Source organism: Hemicordylus capensis, chromosome 2 (assembly GCF_027244095.1).
Source record: "Hemicordylus capensis ecotype Gifberg chromosome 2, rHemCap1.1.pri, whole genome shotgun sequence".
NCBI classification, from domain to species: Eukaryota; Metazoa; Chordata; class Lepidosauria; order Squamata; family Cordylidae; genus Hemicordylus; species Hemicordylus capensis.
Genome location: NC_069658.1, coordinates 414,012,463 through 414,032,450, shown reverse-complemented (window position 1 = coordinate 414,032,450; position 19,988 = coordinate 414,012,463). Strand labels below are relative to the sequence as shown.

At 43.5% G+C, this 19,988-nt stretch overlaps 1 protein-coding gene across 8 annotated transcripts in view; it reads right to left on the bottom strand.

Moving 5' to 3' along the window:
* The window catches only part of TEX2 (testis expressed 2), a 165,930-nt gene that overhangs the window by 61,754 nt on the left and 84,188 nt on the right, over positions 1-19,988 (bottom strand). For 6 of the 8 annotated variants that reach the window (XM_053293666.1, XM_053293665.1, XM_053293669.1 and 3 more), the window contains one exon: positions 3,066-4,699. In XM_053293666.1, the coding sequence (XP_053149641.1) occupies positions 3,066-4,673 (1,608 nt within the window). In that variant the 5' untranslated portion in view covers positions 4,674-4,699. Of the gene's footprint in view, positions 1-3,065; positions 4,700-14,444; positions 14,467-15,721; positions 15,827-19,988 lie in introns of those variants that run through there. The other 2 variants (XM_053293668.1, XM_053293663.1) reach the window with 2 other exon arrangements.

Below are 19,988 nucleotides of genomic sequence, written 5' to 3'. Positions count from 1 at the left end.
AATATCAGGGTGTGTGAATGTAAGTATGGACAGGGGACCAGTTCAGCACCCCATCTTTTTGCTAATTCTGGGTTTTAAACTGCCTTGCCACCAGCTTCATAGGCATTTGACATGACCTACATTCTAACACATAAGTGGAGGAGAGTTCAGATCGGGGGGGTTGGTCTTTTGTCCAGGTCAGGAGGGTGTTCTCTGTGTGTGTGTGGGGGGAATCTTGTGGTTTCCCAGATTGTCATGGATGGACCCCTACCTGGTCAAGGTTGATTTCACAGCCACAACTCAGCCCTGCAGGGGTGGAAGACCTGTTAACATGGCCCACCCCAGACGGCTGCTTGGACCCAGTAGGATTCCAAAAAGCCTTGGAAGATTTTAATGTTGGTCCTACCAGTGATTCTGTCAGTGCCTTGGTGGGAACTAAGCATTCCTTCTGACCTGCTTTAGAAGTGGCCCCTTGGAATACAAGGAGTTGCAGGGTCTGAAGCAGCAAGGTAGACGACTAACACAAGTGGAGGAGAACCCGGCTCGAAATTGACAGTGTACAGCATAGAGCCCATTTGAAGGTTTATGCGGAAGTGGTGCATGTGGCAAAAAAACCAATTCTGGTCTGCACACATTGCTTCTGCAGGTCTGTGTTCAGCAGAGCTATCCTGGGTTGTGAGGAGCTTGATTCAGGCTCTTTCCATTTCAAACCACGCCACGGAGACTTTGTTCTGCAATGCTTTTAATGGGTTATTTGCAGACAAAATCTCTTGTATTCAGGCCGACTTGGACTCCATTGCTTTTGCAGAGTCTATTAAGGTAGTGTCCAGCAATCCCTCTTGCAGTATTAGATTGGATCAGTTTCAATCTGTGATGCCCAAGGACATGGAGAAGCTGCTTGGGGCAGTGCGGCCTACCACTTGTTCTCTGGATCCTTGCCCGACTTGGCTGCTTCTGTCTAACAGGGAAATTGCTGGAGATCAATCTAGTTAATATCATTAACTCACTGCTGAGGGACAGTAGGATGCCTCCTTGTTTGAAGGAGGCAATGATTAGACCACTTAAGAAGCCTTCCTTAGATTCCTCAGTGATGGACAGTTATAGGCTGGTCTCCAATTTCCCATGGTTGGGCAAGGTGGCAGCAAGGTACAGTCGTGGCTAAACAGATCCATGCAGTTTTGGAGGAAACAGATTATCTAGACCCATTTCAAACTGGCTTTAGAGCAGGCTATGGGGTTGAGCCTACCTTGGATGGCCTGATGGATGACCTTTACCAGGGAATCAACAGAGGGAGTGTGACTGTTGGTTCTTTTGGATCTCTCAGTAGCATTCAATACCATCAGCCATGGTACTGTTCTAGATCGCATGGTGGTGTTGGGGATAGGACGCATTGCTTTACAGTGGTTCCGCTTCCATCTCTCAGGCAGATTCCAGGTGGTGGAGCTTGGTGACGGTTGCTCTTTGAAACGGGAGCTATTATATGGAATCCCTTAGGGCTCCATTTTGTCACCAATGCTTTTTACCATCTACATGAAACCGCTGGGTGAATTCATCAGGAGATTTGGTGCAGGGCGTTATCAGTATGCTGATGACACACAAATCTATTTCTCCTTATCAGGAAATGGCATTTGTTCCCTAAATGCCTGCCTACGGGCAGTAATGGGCTGGATGAGGGATAACAGATTGAAGCTGAATCCAAGCAAGATGGAGGGGCTCATTGTGGGTGGGGTGGGGGGGTCGCAATTTGAGGACTGGGTTACACTCCCCCAGAAGAAACAGGTACACAGCTAGGGAGTGGTCTTGGATCCAGACCTCACCCTGGTATCTCAGGTGGACGCTATGGCCAGGAGCGCTTTCCATCAGCTTTGTCTGATTTGACAGCTGCGTCCATTCCTTGAAGAGAACGATCTCAAAATCGGCTAGTAACCTCCATGACTGACTATTGCAATGCACTCTATGTGGGGCTCACTTTGAACATAGTTTGGAAACTTCAATTAGTTCAAAATGCGGCAGCCAGACTGGTCTCTAGGGTAACCTAGAGAGACCATATTATGCCTGTTTTAAAACAATTGCACTGGCTGCCGATATGTTTCTGGGCAAAATACAAAGTGCTTGTTATTACCTTTAAAGCCCTGAATGGCTTAGGTCCAGGCTACCTTAGGGAGTGCCTTCTTCTGTATGATCCCCATTGCATGTTGAAGTCATCTGGAGAGAGCTGTCTCTAGTTACCACCAGCATGTCTGGTGGCGACTTGGAACTGGGCCGTCTCTGTAGCTGCTCCTGGCCTATGGAATGCACTCCCGCCAGATATCTGTAATTTAGGCTTGCTGTTGGCCTTTAAGAGAGCCCTAAAGACTTACTTGTTTGGCCTGGCCTTCCAAGGTTTTTAAATTATTTTTAAGAATTTTAATTGGTTTTAAATTGTTTTACAAATTGTTTTTATATTGTTTTAAGCAATGTATTTTAAATGGTGTTTTTATGTTTTTTAAACCTGTGCACCGCCCAGAGCCTTTGGATGGGGCGGTCTATAAATGTAATAAATAAAATAAATAACGGTGGCATGATTAACATCACCATATGTGCTTTGAGTAAAAAAGCATTAGATCTGGAATAGCAACAGAGGTGAGCACCATCAAAGCACACAGTGAAGCCATTTTCTCACTGCCAGATCAACCCTCTGCCCAAAACACATGTTCTGATTGCACTCAGACTAAAATGGCCAATTGAATTATTCAATTCCATTATGTTTAGCTTAGGGCCAATTCACATTATCTGATCCATGTCGAAAGATGCACAGCAAAGCAATCACCTGACCACCTCGTTAAACTTCTTGATAACTAACTACCACACAATGAACTCTCAAAATTCACTGGAGAGAGAGTTAACAACTCAGCCTTTTGGAGACTGTCTGGTAAACTAAGCAAATGGTGAAGCAAACGCAACGCCAATTGCTACCAATCTGCACTGTACACACTGCAGAGCAAGTCTCACATTAACTGCTCTCCATTACAGCATGAAGGAGGACTATTGCTATACAGGGATTACAACTGTACCTACGAAAGTTAAAATGCAAAGCAATAACTCACCTTCAATATCTCAGGTTCCTGGATATCCAGAGATTCTGTACTCAGCTGCTTGCTCCAATTCCTATGCAGCCGGTTATACCTAGCACTTGGTGTAAAAAGCCAAATTACACACATAGCAATCATAAGTCCAATGGCAACTCCCAAGAAGAGTCCACTGAAGTAACTAGGGAGAGGGAGTAGAAGGTAAGCATAGATCAACATTGTGAGGAAGTACAATGTCTTCAATGGAAGTTTAGGCTGCTGCATGTGTAGTTCAATTCCAGCTTCACTGTTCAAAGATGTAGAGCTTTCCTCAGGCATCTCCGTCTTCAGCGAACTTTCCAATTGTTGGTCAGATTTACCATCATCCTCTATCACGCAAAAGTCCTCCGAATACAGTTCACAGAACTCCTCATCCGCTTTGCTTGCCAGTGCAGACAGAGAACACCTTTCCAGAACCAACGAAGCCTTTGAGTTCAAGTCCTTTGTGCTTAACAGTGGGGAACTTCTACTTTCAGACTCTTTTGCAGGTTCTTCAGCTGTTTGGGGCTGCTGACTACTCTTATTTATATTGGAGTCACTTCCATAGAAGTCCCCCTCAGAGTCACATTCTTCCTCCTTAATGCTATAGTTGTTATTGCTTTCCAAATGGCCATTTAAGCTGGAAAGATTGGACAGTTCTGAAGCACTTGAAGATAAGGCTTTGGGCCTGTGGCTACTACTCTCATCACCCATTATTTTACTGAGGAGTTGAAAAGGCTCATAAATGACTTCCGAAAGGCGTCTTCTTGTGTCCTCAATTTTGGCTTCCATTTCAGGTACTTTAAAAAAGGAGCGAGTATCCAACGGAGATGTTAAGGGGGATGAGGGAGCTGTTTTGGAATCACCACCTGTACTCCGAGGCTGGGTGAACTGTTTGAACAGGTGCAAGTTCAGTTTAGAGTCAGGCGGTTTGTAGGAAACAGATTCAGGTTCCTGTTTAGAAGTTTCTGTAGACAGAGACTTGACTAGGGTTTTCATTAAGTGTCTGTGTCTAGTGGGTGGAATGGGCTCTTTTGGTTCTATGTCTGTTGAGAGGGACTTCACTAAACTCATGAAAGGCTTTGAGCTAGTAACAGTGGAGGATGCACTAGACAAAAGTGATTTGGAAGGGGACGACAACAGAGATGACGACAAGCTGGTTTTCAGTTCTGAAGGCAACACTACACCAGATGAGCTTGTGGCATGAGACAAATGGGAGGAGGGCGAAAGAGCTAATGGCACCGCACTGAACACTTGGGATGCTGAAGACTCCAACAGCTTTACAGTTGGCATAAGTGTGGGAGATGAGGTGAGTGGGGATGCAGCCATATTAAGCGAGGTAGTGGGACCGGAAGAGTCCTGGTCACCATGATCAAAGCACAAGTCTTCCTTAGCTTCAAGTGCTGTTACAATGCTTTGGTCATCCAGTGCCTCAGTGGGAGACTCCTTGAACGCTTCCTCCTCCTCCTCTTCCTCCTTCCCAAATGCCGAGAAATGAATGGTGATGGTTTCTCGGGAAACAGATCGCTGAACCTGCACTTTTGGCGCTGGTTGCTTTGAAGACATGTCACTGGTTTTCTCTGCATGGCTATTGTTCAGACTTGTCATTGCAGGTCCCAGAGATGTGCCACGGTCTGTGAAGAGGAAGTCAACATTATTAGACTGAAGTTAGGTAGACAGAAAGATCTTTTACTTTATTTCAAAAAGATTTGAACACCGCATATGGAAATCAGAAGCTATGAGGCCTCTGACATTACTCACTCCTCAGCCAATGGAAAATCAGATTAGGAAGTTAGACAACAGTTAATGGAGAAAGACACATTTTCCATTAGGACAGAAGCCTATTCTTCTCATCTTTGGACCAGGCTTAAAGCTTCCTGGCTACTCCTAAGTCAAAGGTGGGAAAGAAGGGAAGGGAGAAAACAAACAGGCAAATAGAGACTCAAAGGGGGAGGGGTGCAGAGATGTACAAGTATACAGCATACATAAGAGCATTTTTGAGTAGGAAAGTTGGATGGCTGTATCACTTAAGTCAGGGGTTCCCAACAAAGGATACTTGAAGGGCTCTCAGGGGGTACTCAGAGCCCTCCTGCTTCCTGGTGCTGCAGCTATAAAATTTGTTCCTCACATGAGGATTGCTGGCTTGAAGATGAGGGAGGCAGAAGGGTGAAGACCCTCCTCCTCTGTTCCCAGTTGGCTGGCTACATGCTGAAGGTCTGTATACCCCTCCCCTCAGTTGACTGACAGGATTCAGATAGTTAGCAAAGAGTACTCCCACTGAAATTAGTAGAACAAGTAAACTTGTAAGTTAGTATGGATGTGAACCAGTGACTGTAGAAACCTGTCTCTAAAAACCACTTAAATATGTGGTTTTATGTATATAGGTGTACACAAATTTAAATGTTACATTTATGAGACTGGCTACACCACTCACTGACTTACATCCAGATTAAGATAGTTACTCATAAGCAGTCTTATTGAAACCGAAACCAGTGAGACAAGTTCTCTCCTTCAAAAAGAGAGAGTGTGTACACACACACACACACACACACACACACACCCCTACCCCTCTATGGAGTACCAGAGCTGAAGGTTTGCAACAGAAGGAGTAAGCTTGTTTAAAAAGGTTGGGAACCCCTGGCTTAAGTTAGGAACATAGGAAGTTGCCATCTACCAAGTCAGACCACTGGTCCATCTAGCTCAGTATTGTCTACACAGACTGGCAGTGGCTTCTCCAAAGCTGCAGGCAGGAATCTCTCCCAGCCCTAAGTTGGAGATGCCAGGGAGGGAACTTGGGACCTTCTGCTTTCCCCAGAGCAGCTCCATCCCCTAAGGGGAAGATATAGGCATACTGATTCTTCAAAGTTCAAGCTTTTAAAAACTCATAAGGATCCAGAGGACCACAAATATTGTGTGTGTGCACACACACGCCACATCTCACACAAGGTCAAAATGAACTCAAAGCCCATTTTTACATGTAAAACTGGACTTCTGGATTGCTATGACTACCTGAGTGTGCATGGCAGTGGTGTGGCAGAGGGAAGAATGGAAGAAAAGCAGGCTAAGTCTGAAGAATTTGCTGATCTTTACTTCATAATTACAAAAGCAGACTTGCAGCATCCTGTCCTTACTAGTAGAATTTGCATCATTAACCCAGAGGGAGGCTTACTCCAAGCAGTGGCATACTGCTTGGAGGCATTAACCCAGAGGGAGGCATACTCCAAGCAGTGGCATAACTATGAGAAGACGGATATAGTATTGTTATTTGCCTCTTTGCTTATTTGTCAAGTTTTAGGCAGTCAGGATAATTATGGCAATGTGCACTCCAGTGATAATAATGGCAAGCAATTAAGTTTATTAATGGGTAGGCTTGGGATTTCATAAATCAGAGTTTCACAGACCTCCCGAATGAACACTAATCTCTTAGAGAATGATGCTTTAGAAGGGCACATGCACAGATCAGTTGCCAATAACTTTTGCTATTATTGTCAAAGCCAACTACATGGCAGAGGTGAGTTTCTCTGCATTCCGGCCTGACATTGATGCCAGGATGTTTGTTGCCTTTGGTAAATGAACCTCAAATCACAATACAAAACTGAACGCTCTTCAATACAAGAAGGTTTTCATGCCATCTAAACACTATTAGTACCACCAGAAAGACTTCTTGCCAGATCAAATTCATAACAGCTCCCTAACAAAGTAAAAGCAACTTTGCTAGAACCTATTTTATCTCAGAGAGAATAAAACTGTGTTGTGTAAAATGACCAACTTCCCAAAGCCATGTTCACATATTGCAGTCAAGTCAGCCTATTAAAAAGAGAGGTTTTGTCTTTGCAAGTTGACTCCATGCTTTCTGCCCCATCCCCTTCTCCCTGCTAACCTGCAAGTAATCAATATATTTAATATGCTACGGTCGTGTGTGGCAAGCCCCATCACCGCTGCAGGCCCTCTAAGGCAGGCGGGGGAACAGAGCCCAAAGAGCGGGCACAGGGGAAAGCAGCTGCCGAGCAGCGAACGAGCGAGCAAAGTCTTGTGGGGGGAGGCCGAGCGGGGGTGGGGGGGAGGCGGAGGCCTTCTGCTACCCTGCCAAGTCTCTGGGGTGGGGAAGGCTGACTGGGGCAGTGGGAAAGCTGAGTGCATTCAGCTTGTTCAGGGTTATTACAGACACAATCAACCCCTAGCTAGCCACAGTTAGTAACCAAGTTCTGGATAACCTGGGCCTTTGGTATGATCCAGCAGAGCTCTTTGTATAGGAAACTACCATTGTCCTGCAGTGTGTGACTACAGCCTCTTGGTAATACATACAAAGAAACAAATCAGATTTTAAAAGAAACACACCAGCATCAAGCAGCATACTTGATACCTAGTAACAAGCATTGGTGGCTGGTCAGTAAGGGCAGGAGGGGCAGTGCCGCACCCCCCCCCGCCAATAAACACCAACAAGCTAATAAAGGATCAGACTTACCTGCAGCCCAGGAAAGCTTCAGAGCAGAGAACTTCTTCCAGCCTGCCTGTAACTTCTTGTTTTGTTCTTACTGGCTGGGACAGCTGCTATTCAAGCTATTCCAGCCAATCTGATTCCTAGGGGGCTCCTCCTGACACTGCCCTCAGGAAGGACTAAAATAATGTGTTAAATGCACTTCCTGTTTGCTTCAGGGAGTATGTTTTTAATATGTATTTTCCCTTCTTCATGGGGCAGTGCCAGGAGGAGCCCCCTAGGAATCAGATTGGCTAGAGCAGCTTGAGTATTATTTATTTCAAGGCTCTGGGCGGTGTACAACAAATTTAAAAAGACATTAAGACACACACCATTCAAGACACAGTGCTAAAAACAATACAAAAACAATGCAAACACAATTAAAAACCATTTAAAACTAATTAAAATACAATTTAAACACAGTAGCAGCTGCTCCAGCCAGTAAGACCAAGAGAGGAAGTTGCAGGCAGAGGAGAAGGGTCTGGACAAAGCTCCCTGCTCTTGAGGATTCCATGGCTGCTAGTCTTTTACTAGTTTGTTTGTTTGTTGGGTGGGAGGGGGGATGCAATCCCTGCTTTCTCCCTTCTGTCCCTCTTTCTGCCTTTTGCCCTTCCTTTCTGCCATTCTCCCTGCTTTTTGCACCGCCTTTTTTAAAAAAAAACTTTCTGCCTTCTCCCCCCCCCAAAGAACATTTCTGTTTTCTACTTTTCCCCCGTTTTGTTTTGTTTTTTGCTTTCCCCCTCTGTTTTCCTCAATACTGGCAGGCTTGGGTAAATACCCAAGCCCACTGGTGTGGAAGAAAGAGGGGGTGGTAGGCATCTGCCTCGGTGACTAAGTTCTCCTCTGCCCCTCCTGCTCCAATGCCCACCAGCTGCGACTGGTAACAAGTGATGATCAGGTGGAAGCCCCAGGAAAACCCTGCCTTTTGTTGACATCCAGCCTGTGGTGCCGCACAACGTGAATGAGTGAGTGAATGAGAGGATGCATGTAACCAACTCACCACTGGCTTGGACAAAGTACAGTGAGACTCTTCCTGTTATTACCACATATGCAGCGGACACAGATTTATATTCTCAGCGTAATGTTCAAAATCATTCCAAACTCTTTAAAGGAGCTTTGAGAATCTAGGCCATCTTCCAAAATAGCCAAAAAATATGACAAAGAGTTGCCTCCAGGGAAGAAGGAGGGAGAACAAGGCATTGATTACCTCAATTGTCAAGACAACAGGTTTGTCACCTTAGTAACTAAATTATTTTCAGGAGCTGTAAAAAGTGCCATAATCAAACTGTCAAGCAGAATTCATCAGGGTGCCTTAAGTATAGCACTAATTTGAAAAGCATCTTTGCAAGAGAGAAAAAGGCACTTTTCAAATCAATTGAGTTAGCTTATGATGGTGCGCCACATGATGTTTGAATCCCTATTTTTAGCCCACTTTCCAGTAGGCTTATGAGATCACCCAGCATTCCGTGTGTTTGTGTCCATCCATCTACCACCACCCCCATCAATTTCGCAATGCATGGACCAATATGAACCAAATCAGGTACAGTTGGAGGGACACATAGGGACACCTCAATGGTGTGATTTGCAATGTCATCCACCCCAATGCAAGATGGTAGGTGCATAAATGTTTGTGCCGTAAGTGGGCTAACTTGTGGATTGTAACCAATATGAATCAGATTTGGTGCAGTTGTAGTGATTGACATACAGGGACACCTCAAACGCATAGTTTGTGATGTCATCCACCCCAATTCAAGATGGCAGACGAATGAATGTTTTAGGTTCAAGTGAGCTAACATGAACTACCTAACTGATTTGGACCCAATTTAGTCCAGGTGTAGGGACAGTGAAAGGAAAGAAGTCAGAGTTCTTACTAGAACTTGCTATTCTCTCCCACTTGCAACCTGTAGAACAGATATCAGCCTGGAACAAACACTTTGCATATCCTATCAGCATATCCTTCTACTTCTTTCATAATTAACAAATCTGAACTAAATCTTCCAGAACCATTGCATTGACAGAAATATTATGAGATGAATGGCAGTTTTCTCTCTTTATGAAAGCCTGAACAATTTGACTATTTGAAATGCTGGTTTCATAGGTCTACTTTTAAAAATCACCTTCAGGAAGCACAGTAGGAACATCATACTACTCCTTCCTATTCAGTATAACAGAGGATGCAATTCTAATAAGTGAATATTAACTAATGCAGGAGGATATCCTGGAAAACAGCATGAATACATCCTGGATATCAGAGTATGGTAAATGCATACACAGGGGCAAGTATTAGTGTTTTAAACACACACGTAGAAGCTCAAATCAGCTCCAAGACCAGAGCAACTAACTCACTCGCACAAATTGTTCATTTGTAATGCAATGGACCTATTAATTGCTATGCATAAAGAATTAACAGTATCTGTTAGCATAGTTGCACTTATGCGCAATGTCAAATGCTTTGGGAAGTTTAGCTGAGAACATATACAACTAGGCCGTGACCATTACTTCTTTTATTAAAACAGAAAGCAGCATTAAAAATTCCCTGGTCATGGTTAGTGACAACATATAGAGTTCAAAATTACTAGGGAAGATGATGCCTCAGCTATGACTGTTAGCCTTTTGAACATGGATCTAAAGTTAAATACTTTGCACACAGTTCCACACAGCAATATTAAGCAGCCAAGTGGGCATTTCCTGTGATGGAAGTTCATGCTATTAATGCTTCATTTTACTAGAGCCAAGTACATGATGAGTTCCACTAATGCACTGCAATTCTAACCTACATCTATTCCTATTGATCTCAATCATAACATTAAGATATTCCAATTCACAGAAGCTGGCTTAGATTTCACATATATCAATACAACTCTCAGCTAGCCATCAGCAGTCATTCTTCCACCCACATTCCTGAATGATAAGCAAAATATTTTTGCTCTCTTCTGATAAATATATTCTAGCACTCATTTTCTCAGCATATGAAAAAACACACAACACCCATAAAGAATCTGACAGTACCCTCTAGACAGCATATGCTTTGCAAAAAGAAAATGGCAGCAATGTATTTCTCTCCACAATGTATTTCTCTCCCCAAAGCAATTCCATACGAACCGTGCAACATAGTGTCCCATCAAGGCAAAAGGGCAGGGTCAAAGTGCAGCTTTACAACTTGGGCTAGGCAGCTTCCAACTGCAGTTCACCTGGGGAGGGGAGTGGGACAAAGATCTGATCCTATGTTAAGAGCCATCCAAGTGCTTTGATTGGTGCTCTTCAGACTATGCTTCTGGATTCAATTCAAGGTATTACTTTAAACACCTTATATCATTTCGATCTGAGATATTTCAAGGATCATTCATTTTGAAGTGATTCTGCCCACCCATTAAGTTCCTCAAGAGGGGCTCTATTCTGCACATAATCACTGGCTGACACTTGATCTTCATGCAAACTGAGCCTTTTCAGTGCTGCCTCTGGAATTCCCTCCCATAGGGATATTGGACTGCTCCATCTCTGCCAGCAGCATTTAAGAGGGTTTTTAAAGCTCATCTGTTCCACTTGGCCTACTGGATATTTATTATATATTCTGAAGAGTTTGTTTGGGGAGAGATAGGGACATAGGAAGCTGCCATATACTGAGTCAGACCATAGGTCCATCTAGCTCAGTACTGTCTCTACACAGATTGGCAGTGGCTTCTCCAAGGTTGCAGGCAGAAATCTCTCAGCCCTATCTTGGAGATGCTGCCAGAGAGGAAACTTGGAACCTTCTGCTCTTCCCAGAGCAGCTCCTTCCCCTAAGGGGAATAACTTACAGTGCTCACACATCAAGTCTCCCATTCAAATGCAGCCAGGGCAGATCCTGCTTAGCTAAGGGGACAAGTCATGTGTATGTTTGTGTGAAACATACACTTCCCAATTATTTACAGATACTAAATTTTCATAAACAAGTAGCTAAATACACTCTTTTGACACTGGAATATGCAAAAAGAAAGCTGTAATAATTTTTTGTTTTATGCAAAATGACTTTTCCTGGTCAACGTTTGGCCTCACCTACTAGAACCCTCTTCCCTAAACAAGCTTTGAATTATTATTATTTTTAATTCAGGCAGGCTTTTGTCATGTAATTTTTTTCTGTTTGAATTGTGTTCATTCATGCTGTCTTCAAGCCTTGTTTAGTTACTGTTTGCTTATGCTTTTATAATATTTTCCCTTGTTTATAAGGTGCTATGGTATGCTGCTCTACTACATATTTTATGCAGAAAATGAATAATACACAGAACTGGGAAAAGGACTTTTATATGGACACACACACACACACACTAACAGTCCACCTACACAGCACTGTTTGCCAATCAGCTATGTGGCCCAGCTACAGATTCAAAAGAACACTTTCAATCTAAATCACTGCAATAGAGGAGAAGCGATTTCCTTGTTGTGTTTTGTTGCTAGAACAGCCTGTTTGGGGGCAACAGCACCCCACTATGTGATTTAGAACTGCAGGCTTGCAGTCTCCATCTTGGCTCTGAGCTCACGGAACCGTGAACTCTGCACTTGCCTATATTTGGCAAAATTCAAGTTGATCACTTAGTACAAGCAAACATGGGGCAGCTATTAGCCAAGGTCAGTATAACAAATGACTGTAGTGTATAATCCTATGCCCCCTCTCTATTCAGCGAAAGAAGCTGGTTGAGCAAACTCAAGTTAAGGAGAGAGAGTTCTCAAGGGAATAGTAAAATTTCCTTTTCTTGGCATAAAGGATTAGTTTCACTAATCATCTTCACAAGAACTCAGATAAGGCTGAGCACTCCCACCCCACTATCACTGTGCTAATGGCCAGGCACGGACTAGAGGGAACAGTCCTTGATATCTAAAGAATCATCTCCCCTTCTAGAAAGTCTTCCTGGTGTACCAGATAAGTCTTGAGTTCTCCCATTCACTCCAGCCCATACAAGTTGTTCCAATCATTTCACTTTATTGTTCATCGAGATCACACCTACCGGTGATCAAATCAAGCAACATGAATTATTTTGTTGACCATGGATGTCAGCCCCAACAGCAAGGAGCTGTTGCCTGTGTATGGCCTGAAGGCATGATTTTGCCTATTTCTAGCCCAAACGCCAACAAATGTTATGTTTTGCTTTAGCTATAACATCAGCTACAACTTTTGCTCCAGCCTTGATTCTAGCTCGGACCTGTCTCCAGACCCAAACTGTGCACTATGCTTGGCTGCCCTAGAGAACTGGACAACAGAGACCTGACTAGCTCTGGAATTTTCTTGGAACCAGACACTATCCTGGTTTCCCAGCTTGCAGGTGGTGCACTTGCCTCTCTTTTTTCCTGCCTTGTCCCTGCAAGGAGATCCACCAACATGCACTACCCTGCAAGTGTGACGGACACACCTCCGGATATTGGATTCAATATTACTAATTGCCTATCTTCCTAAATCTCCTCACCCCTCAACTTATCTTTTCTCCTTAAGTCTAAAGCTGCTCTTCAGACCCTTTCTCTAGCCAGTCCTGAGCCGATTCTGTAATAATTCAAACCTTAAGCTAAAACGCTTTTGTGAGATTCCAAATTAGCACTATTAGTTGTGCCTCTTGCCTGCTTAACCATATTTTCTCTTCACGTACCCCTAATTCCCTAAATAAACCTGATTGTACCATATTTCTGTCTCATTTTCCAGACTGAAACTTTGCACAAATTTATTCTGTAATCAACTGTTCTACCTAATCACACTGATTTCCCCACATTAGCCAGCCCCAAAGTCTGATTTTAGTGTTAATTAGCATTCCAGAACAGTCTCATTAACAGTTTTCTTTAAAATGTACCAGTGTGGAAGAGTGAAGAGCATCACAGAAAATAAGCAGACTGACATAGCCTCATAGAGGCCTTTGTGTTTATAGCCCACAGTAGTTCCAAGCGCAAATGGTCATTGCAAGCAGAAGCTTGCAGTGTTGCACAACCCTAGTGATCCCTAAAGCAACCATTCATGCCAGCTATTAAACCTAGTAAAGTCAGGGCTTGATACCTCTAAAGGTAAAGTGTGCCATCGAGTCAGTGTCGACTCCTGGCGACCACAGAGCCCTGTGGCTGTCCTTGACAGAATACAGGAGGGGTTTACCATTGCCTCCTCCTGCGCAGTATGGGATGACACCTTTCAGCATCTTCCTATATTGCTGCTGCCTGATATAGGTGTTTCTCATAGTCTGGGAAACATACCACCAGGGATTCGAAACAGCAACCGTTGGCTTGGTAGTCACACCTCTAGGTAAAAGTAAGGTAAAGTGTGCTGTCAAGTCGATTTCAACTCCTGGTGCCCACAGACTCCTGTGGTTGTCTTTGGTAGAATACAGGAGGCGTTTACCATTGCCTCCTCCCATGCAGTATGAGATTATGCCTTTTGGCATCTTCCTATATCGCTGCTGCCTGATATAATACCAGCAAGGATTTGAACTGGCAACCTTCTGCTTGTTAGTCAAGCATTTCCCCACTGCGTCAACACCTCTACAGCCCCCCAAACCACCAGCAGCTGTTAGGAGTCCTTGTTATTTTGACAAGAAAGCTGGTATAATCTACAAAGACAATAGACCGCTACAAGACTAAACTGCTTCTTTCATATGTGGATCCTCTTGTGGAACAAAAGGGAGCACTGTAGCAATAATGCATAATAATTTTACTTTTACGTTATTGTTTTTTTTGCATTTGGGTTCCTGACTTAATTTAGTTTGTCTTAGACTGATCAGAGCTGATAGAATCAAACATGCTTTCAGCCATAGGCATTTTCTTTTCACACAATATTCTGATTAGCATGAAATCCAGTGTTTAGTTAGGTCCTTTGCATCAGCTCTTCCCAATGTACACTGCAGTTTTTAAAACAGCTTCAGTTGTTACTTGCTAATATGTGTAAAGTTAATTACCTGAAGAGATGGGAGTTTCCATGAACGAACAGTACACTATTGATGCATATTAATAAAATTTTAACACATGATTAAACTGGAGAAAAATGCAGTTTACAAATGCATTTCAGTAGCACCTCTATAAACATTAGTAATACAGAGATTCTGACATCTGTGCTGTAAGGGTAAGACTAAGGATTATAGGAAGCTGCCTTGTACTGTCAGACCATTGGTCTATCTAGCTCAGTGTTGTCTACACAGACAGGCAGTAGCTCCTCTAAGGTTTCAGGCAGGGGTCTCTCAGCACTATCTTGAAGGTGTCAGGGAAGGAACTTGGAACTTTCTGCATGCAAGAATGCTGACGCTCTCATGGCCCCATTACCTAAAGCAGTGGTTACCAAACTGGGTGCCTCCAGATGTTGCTGAACTACAGCTCCCATCATCCCCAGTCACAATGAATTATAGCTGGGGCTGATGGGAGTTGTAGTTCAGCAACATCTGGAGGCTTCCAATTTGGGAACCACTGCCCTAAAGGGAATCTCTTACAGCAGACAGTGTTCACACATGTAGTCTCCCATTCAAATACAAACCAGGGTGAACTCTGCTTAGCAAAGGGGACAATTCATGCTTGCCACCAGAAGACCAGCTCTCTTCCCTTACTAGTTGCCCAAAGTTATAGTGCCCGTATCTTTGGACTTGCAAGACATGCATCAGTGTTTCTAACTTCTAGCTACCTAAACATTTAAGAAATGTTTGCCAACATTTGCTTGCATTAGTCCCAGGCCATTCTCCACCCAAAGTTAAACTTAGGTATGTGCAACTATACTTGCTTGTGTCCATCCCAGCCAGGCTCTTTCCCTTCATTATCTTCTCCAACTGGAGCAGTTTAGATTGCAACATTTATAGGACAAGGCTGTGTCCTTTTTTGCTTATGTTACTCTAACATGGTGCCAGCTATTAGGATGGTGCCCCACACGTCACAATACTGCAAGAGTGTAGTCAGCAGCCACCGTTTCTCATATAACCTTTATGTCGCTTTCCGCCATCAGCTCCTCCCGTCTTTTTATACTTCTGCTGTAAAACTCTTTGAAGCCCCTTGTAATTAGTTTGTATGAAACCTATCACAATTTCCTCTGGGTCCACGTTTGTACTCTTAATCTCTACCTCAGTGTAGCAGACCTATAATTTGATCTCTCTCACTTGATTACTCTGACACAGTGATTAAATGGCTGGACAAAAATGCAACTTTAACAGCAAGAGAAAGAGTTATGTGTAAAGTCTTCTGTAGAAGTAGCTACCCTGCAGTTATTCAGTTCACTCTTCCTACTTCAAGATGAACTTTGCTCATTTATTACTCCCTACTTCTCCACCCTTTTCCAAGGAGCCCTCTCTCTCCTCAGCTAGCTATGGAAAAGAAAAACAAACTGACATTCGCAAGCTTTAAGGAACTTTGGGGTACCAACATTCTTTCCCCCCAACATTCTTTTAAAGCAACATCACCTTGGATTCATATAAAGTTTCATATTAATAATTGTACTGTTGAACCGAGAAGGGAAGCCCAAATCTTAAGGCCTCTCTGATTTGGAGTAGAGTTCAGCTCAAAAAACAAAAGCAAGAACATCCAACAGCTATAGCTCTAGATGGACAGAAGCAGACCTTATTTCTATTCAAATGTAACTGAGGATGCAAGTTGAAATAGTTTGAGGAACAGGAGTACTTGGAAGCACTGGGGGGGAGGGGGAACTGTAATATTCTTCAGACCACTATAACTTTCTAAAGACAGCAATCCAGAAACAAGACATACCTGCACTTTCACAATGAATAAATGTTTTCCTCCTTCATGAGCCACAGAAGGCGACAACTAATCTAGAAGTCATCCCATTGTAACACTACTATATAAAATAGCATGTTATCCAAAAGGGAGGAGGGCTGGTCTGTTTTTTCCACGTCTCTATCAGAATGACTCAGCATTTAGCCTCTAAAGCACCTAGTGCCTCAGCAGATTTACAGTCCTAGCCGAATCCCACTATTCCAGACAGGACTCCTTTGAAATAAATTGCATCAACATCTGAAGCTGGCAGGACTTCACAAGAACTGTTCTACTTAGGTGCACACTCTATCCACAAAGCTTAGAGCAAACAGAATAAGAGGGTACACATCATCTGGTCCACCTGGCCAATGACTCTAGATACAAGTGATCTAGCAAAGTAGTGATCTGGTCCCTACCATCCTGTGCACATTAAGCTGGGAAGACAGTGACTTAGCCAAGGCTACTCAAGTGAGCTTAAAAGGCAGATTCACAGTTGGTTCAGGTACAAAAGAAGAAGAATCTTGCTTAAATGACAAAATACATGTGCAGTGAGTGACACACATTTAAATGCCTTCACTGCAATGAAGACAGGTGCAAGCTGGCTTTCCACTGGCAAACTGACTTCAGTGTTTAATGCTGGAAAAGATTAAAAGCACATGTAACATTCACAGTGAAGGTGGCCTCAAATGCATTTGGCCACTTCAGTCCTGGAATACTTTTTGTACCCAGGTTTGAAGTATGAATTGGCTCAGAGTTGTACTTAAGTTTCCCCACATCGTGCCCACACCAGATGCTCTAGCACACATTCTGTGATCAGGCCTCTCCATTTGTTATGAAGAGGTAACCCAATTTAAGCTTGGGTCACTTAAATATGTTCACTGCCATTTCCTTATGACTAACTCCTGCAATAATTTACAACTGCTATAAATAGGGTATTTGTGTTTGTCCATTCTGGCATGTGGCGCTCACAATACAAGATCATCATGAACTGCAGACAACTAAAAGCTGCTTCCCTATGCTTATGAAAAATACACGCTTTGTTCTCTGTGGGTGGAGGGGGAAGCAAGCATTCAAGACAAAGCCCACATACCTGGATTAGCCACCTTCTCAGGTTTCCATTCCCTGCTGAAAAACTAGTCTGATGTGTGAACAGCCTAATGAATAAAGTCTTCCCTTCCCCCAACACATAATCATGCTGGGAATTCACTCTCATTAAGGCTCTGCAATCTACATGGGTATCCACAGGAATTTTTCCAGGGTAAGAGGAAGGCGGGAAGGATATATGTATAAATAAAAGTAGCTGGCTTTTAATCTGGCTATGAATCCAGAGTGGTTGCCCTCTCTCCCCCACCCCACCTCCCCCATAGATGCCCATGGTTACCTGTGAAGTGTAGCCAGCCTATCTCTCATCATGATTTCACTAGGACTCATTTGTCTGTAATCTAGAGAGATCGTGGTTCTTGGCACCCAAGTTATGTGGTTTATCATGCAGAGATGGGAACAAAGTTAATGAAAGTTTTTTATGGATGTATCCTCTGAGGATCACCAATGTTTTGCAGGTAAACCAGGCCTGAGCACCCAAGGACTTTGCCATGTGAATGATTCCAACTTTTAACAAGTTGTTCTGGTAAGAACTAATCTGCCTACTTTCCTTTCAGTATAATCTTAACTGAAATACCATCCTCACAAGTTAGCCCACTTCAGTCTTAAACATTCACATGTCTGCCATCTTGAATTGGGTTTGGATGACATCACCACAAACTATACCATTGTGTCACTCACTACAACTGTACCAAATTTGGTTCAAAACAATTAGGCAGTCCACAAGTTAGCCCAAGTGTGCCTCAATCATTCACACGTCCAACATCTTGAATCAGGGTGGGTGACATCACAAACTACTGTTGAGGTATCCCTAAAACTGTATCCAATTTGGTTCATATTGGTCCAGGGCATTGTGAAGTTGGTAGGGACATACACAAAGTCAATGGCGAGTGTTCTCAAACTCATGCTCCTTAAGGAAAGCAAGCTAACACAAAAGCATGACTACCTGAACACACACACACACACACACACACACACACACACGCGTGACTATAAGCATTCAAAGCCTTGTCTAATGGTTCCACCATTTAACCTAAACCACCCGATTACTTTAGCAAGGCTAGTCGAATATTAAAGCAAGAAATTTCATATACTTTTATGGTCAAGAGTGCCTTACTGTATCTCTTAAAGTAGGATATGTGAGCCAGCTCAAGGTCGGGTCACCCGGCCATACAAATGGCCAGTGCGCATGCACAATGGCCTCCAAAATGGCCACCACCAGCACAGAGAGGCCTGGAATGGGCCAAAAAAGGCTGTATGAAACTGGGGGAGGGGGAAACTCAGGAGAAACCTCTACAGCCATGGTACCACCACCCCATTGGCCCCGCAGTGGTGGTAAGTCCACCATTTTTTGTTTAAAAGTGCCCCCCTGCCCTGAGCTGGTTCAGACTTGAGCAGGACTGGGCCCAGCTCTAGTGCGCACAATACCAGACATGGTTCGGTTTGAGTCTGGTTCTACTTGAACCGAACTGGGTTTTCCAGGTTTGTGCACACTCGTATCTTAAAGACACCTTCCTTTTAACTTACAAAAGGGGCCTATTATTACAGGGTTTCCCCACTGAAAAAGAATGTTCAGTTTACATTGCACTTGTAGCTCCTTTTCATAGTTAAGGTAACAGATATACTCCAACCATATCAGCATCCAAAGCTGCCACAAGCTGCCCCCCTGATTTTTGAAGTTTCCAAAATAACCTGAATGTTAGCATTCTGGCACTGCCAGCAGTTTACTGCACATTCAAGCAAGAAGACTGACATTGTACTGGCTTGGTCAGTGTATGCCTACCGCAGAAGAGCAGCTTTGTCTCATGGAGTTAAAGGGGCATATTTACTAGGAGTGTGCGAGTCAGCTCTGTTCAAGCCAGCACATTAGAACTACTGAGGCACTGATCTTCCACCATCAGTTGGAAACAATTAAAATGGCACTTATCATAGCACTATATTCCTCACAAAAGTCTTTCCACACCCACAGGATATTTTCTAGATTTACTCACAAGTCTTGTTCAGTCAAGAGGGACCTCGACAGCACAACCAATTCCCTAAGTAGTGAGAATCACAGCTGCCAATCAGAAAAAGTCTCCCTATTTCTTGTAAATCAGCTTCCGCTACCAGCCTTTTATTTATCTATCATATTTTTATACCGCCTGCTCTTCCTGTTCACTAAAAGCCTCTAACACTGAATCAGACCTTAGTTTGTTAGTTCCTGTTCCAAAGGGTGGGGTCATCTTGAATTGATCATCCCTTGCGAAAAATTCATTCATGACTTTGCAACATGTAGTTCAACCATCATCAATTACATGGTCCCTATATTGCAGGCATCCCCAAACTGCGGCCCTCCAGATGTTGCTGAACTACAACTTCCAGCATACCCAGTCTAGGGATGCTGGGAGTTGTAGTTCAGCAACATCTGGAGGGCCGCAGTTTGGGGATGCCTGCTATATTGGATAATGCACACATACACAGTGACAAAAGTGTACATAGTTTTCTCCACCTATGTAGAAAAACCAGCATGAATTGCCCCTTACACAGGCTGAAGAACTGATGGTACTCTCCAGACCCAGGAGTGCTGATGGCCCCATATTGCTGCCTTAATAAGAGGCTGTTGATTACTTGTTCTGAAGCTGTGTTTACTTCTCCTAGGAGGTCATTATCTAGTG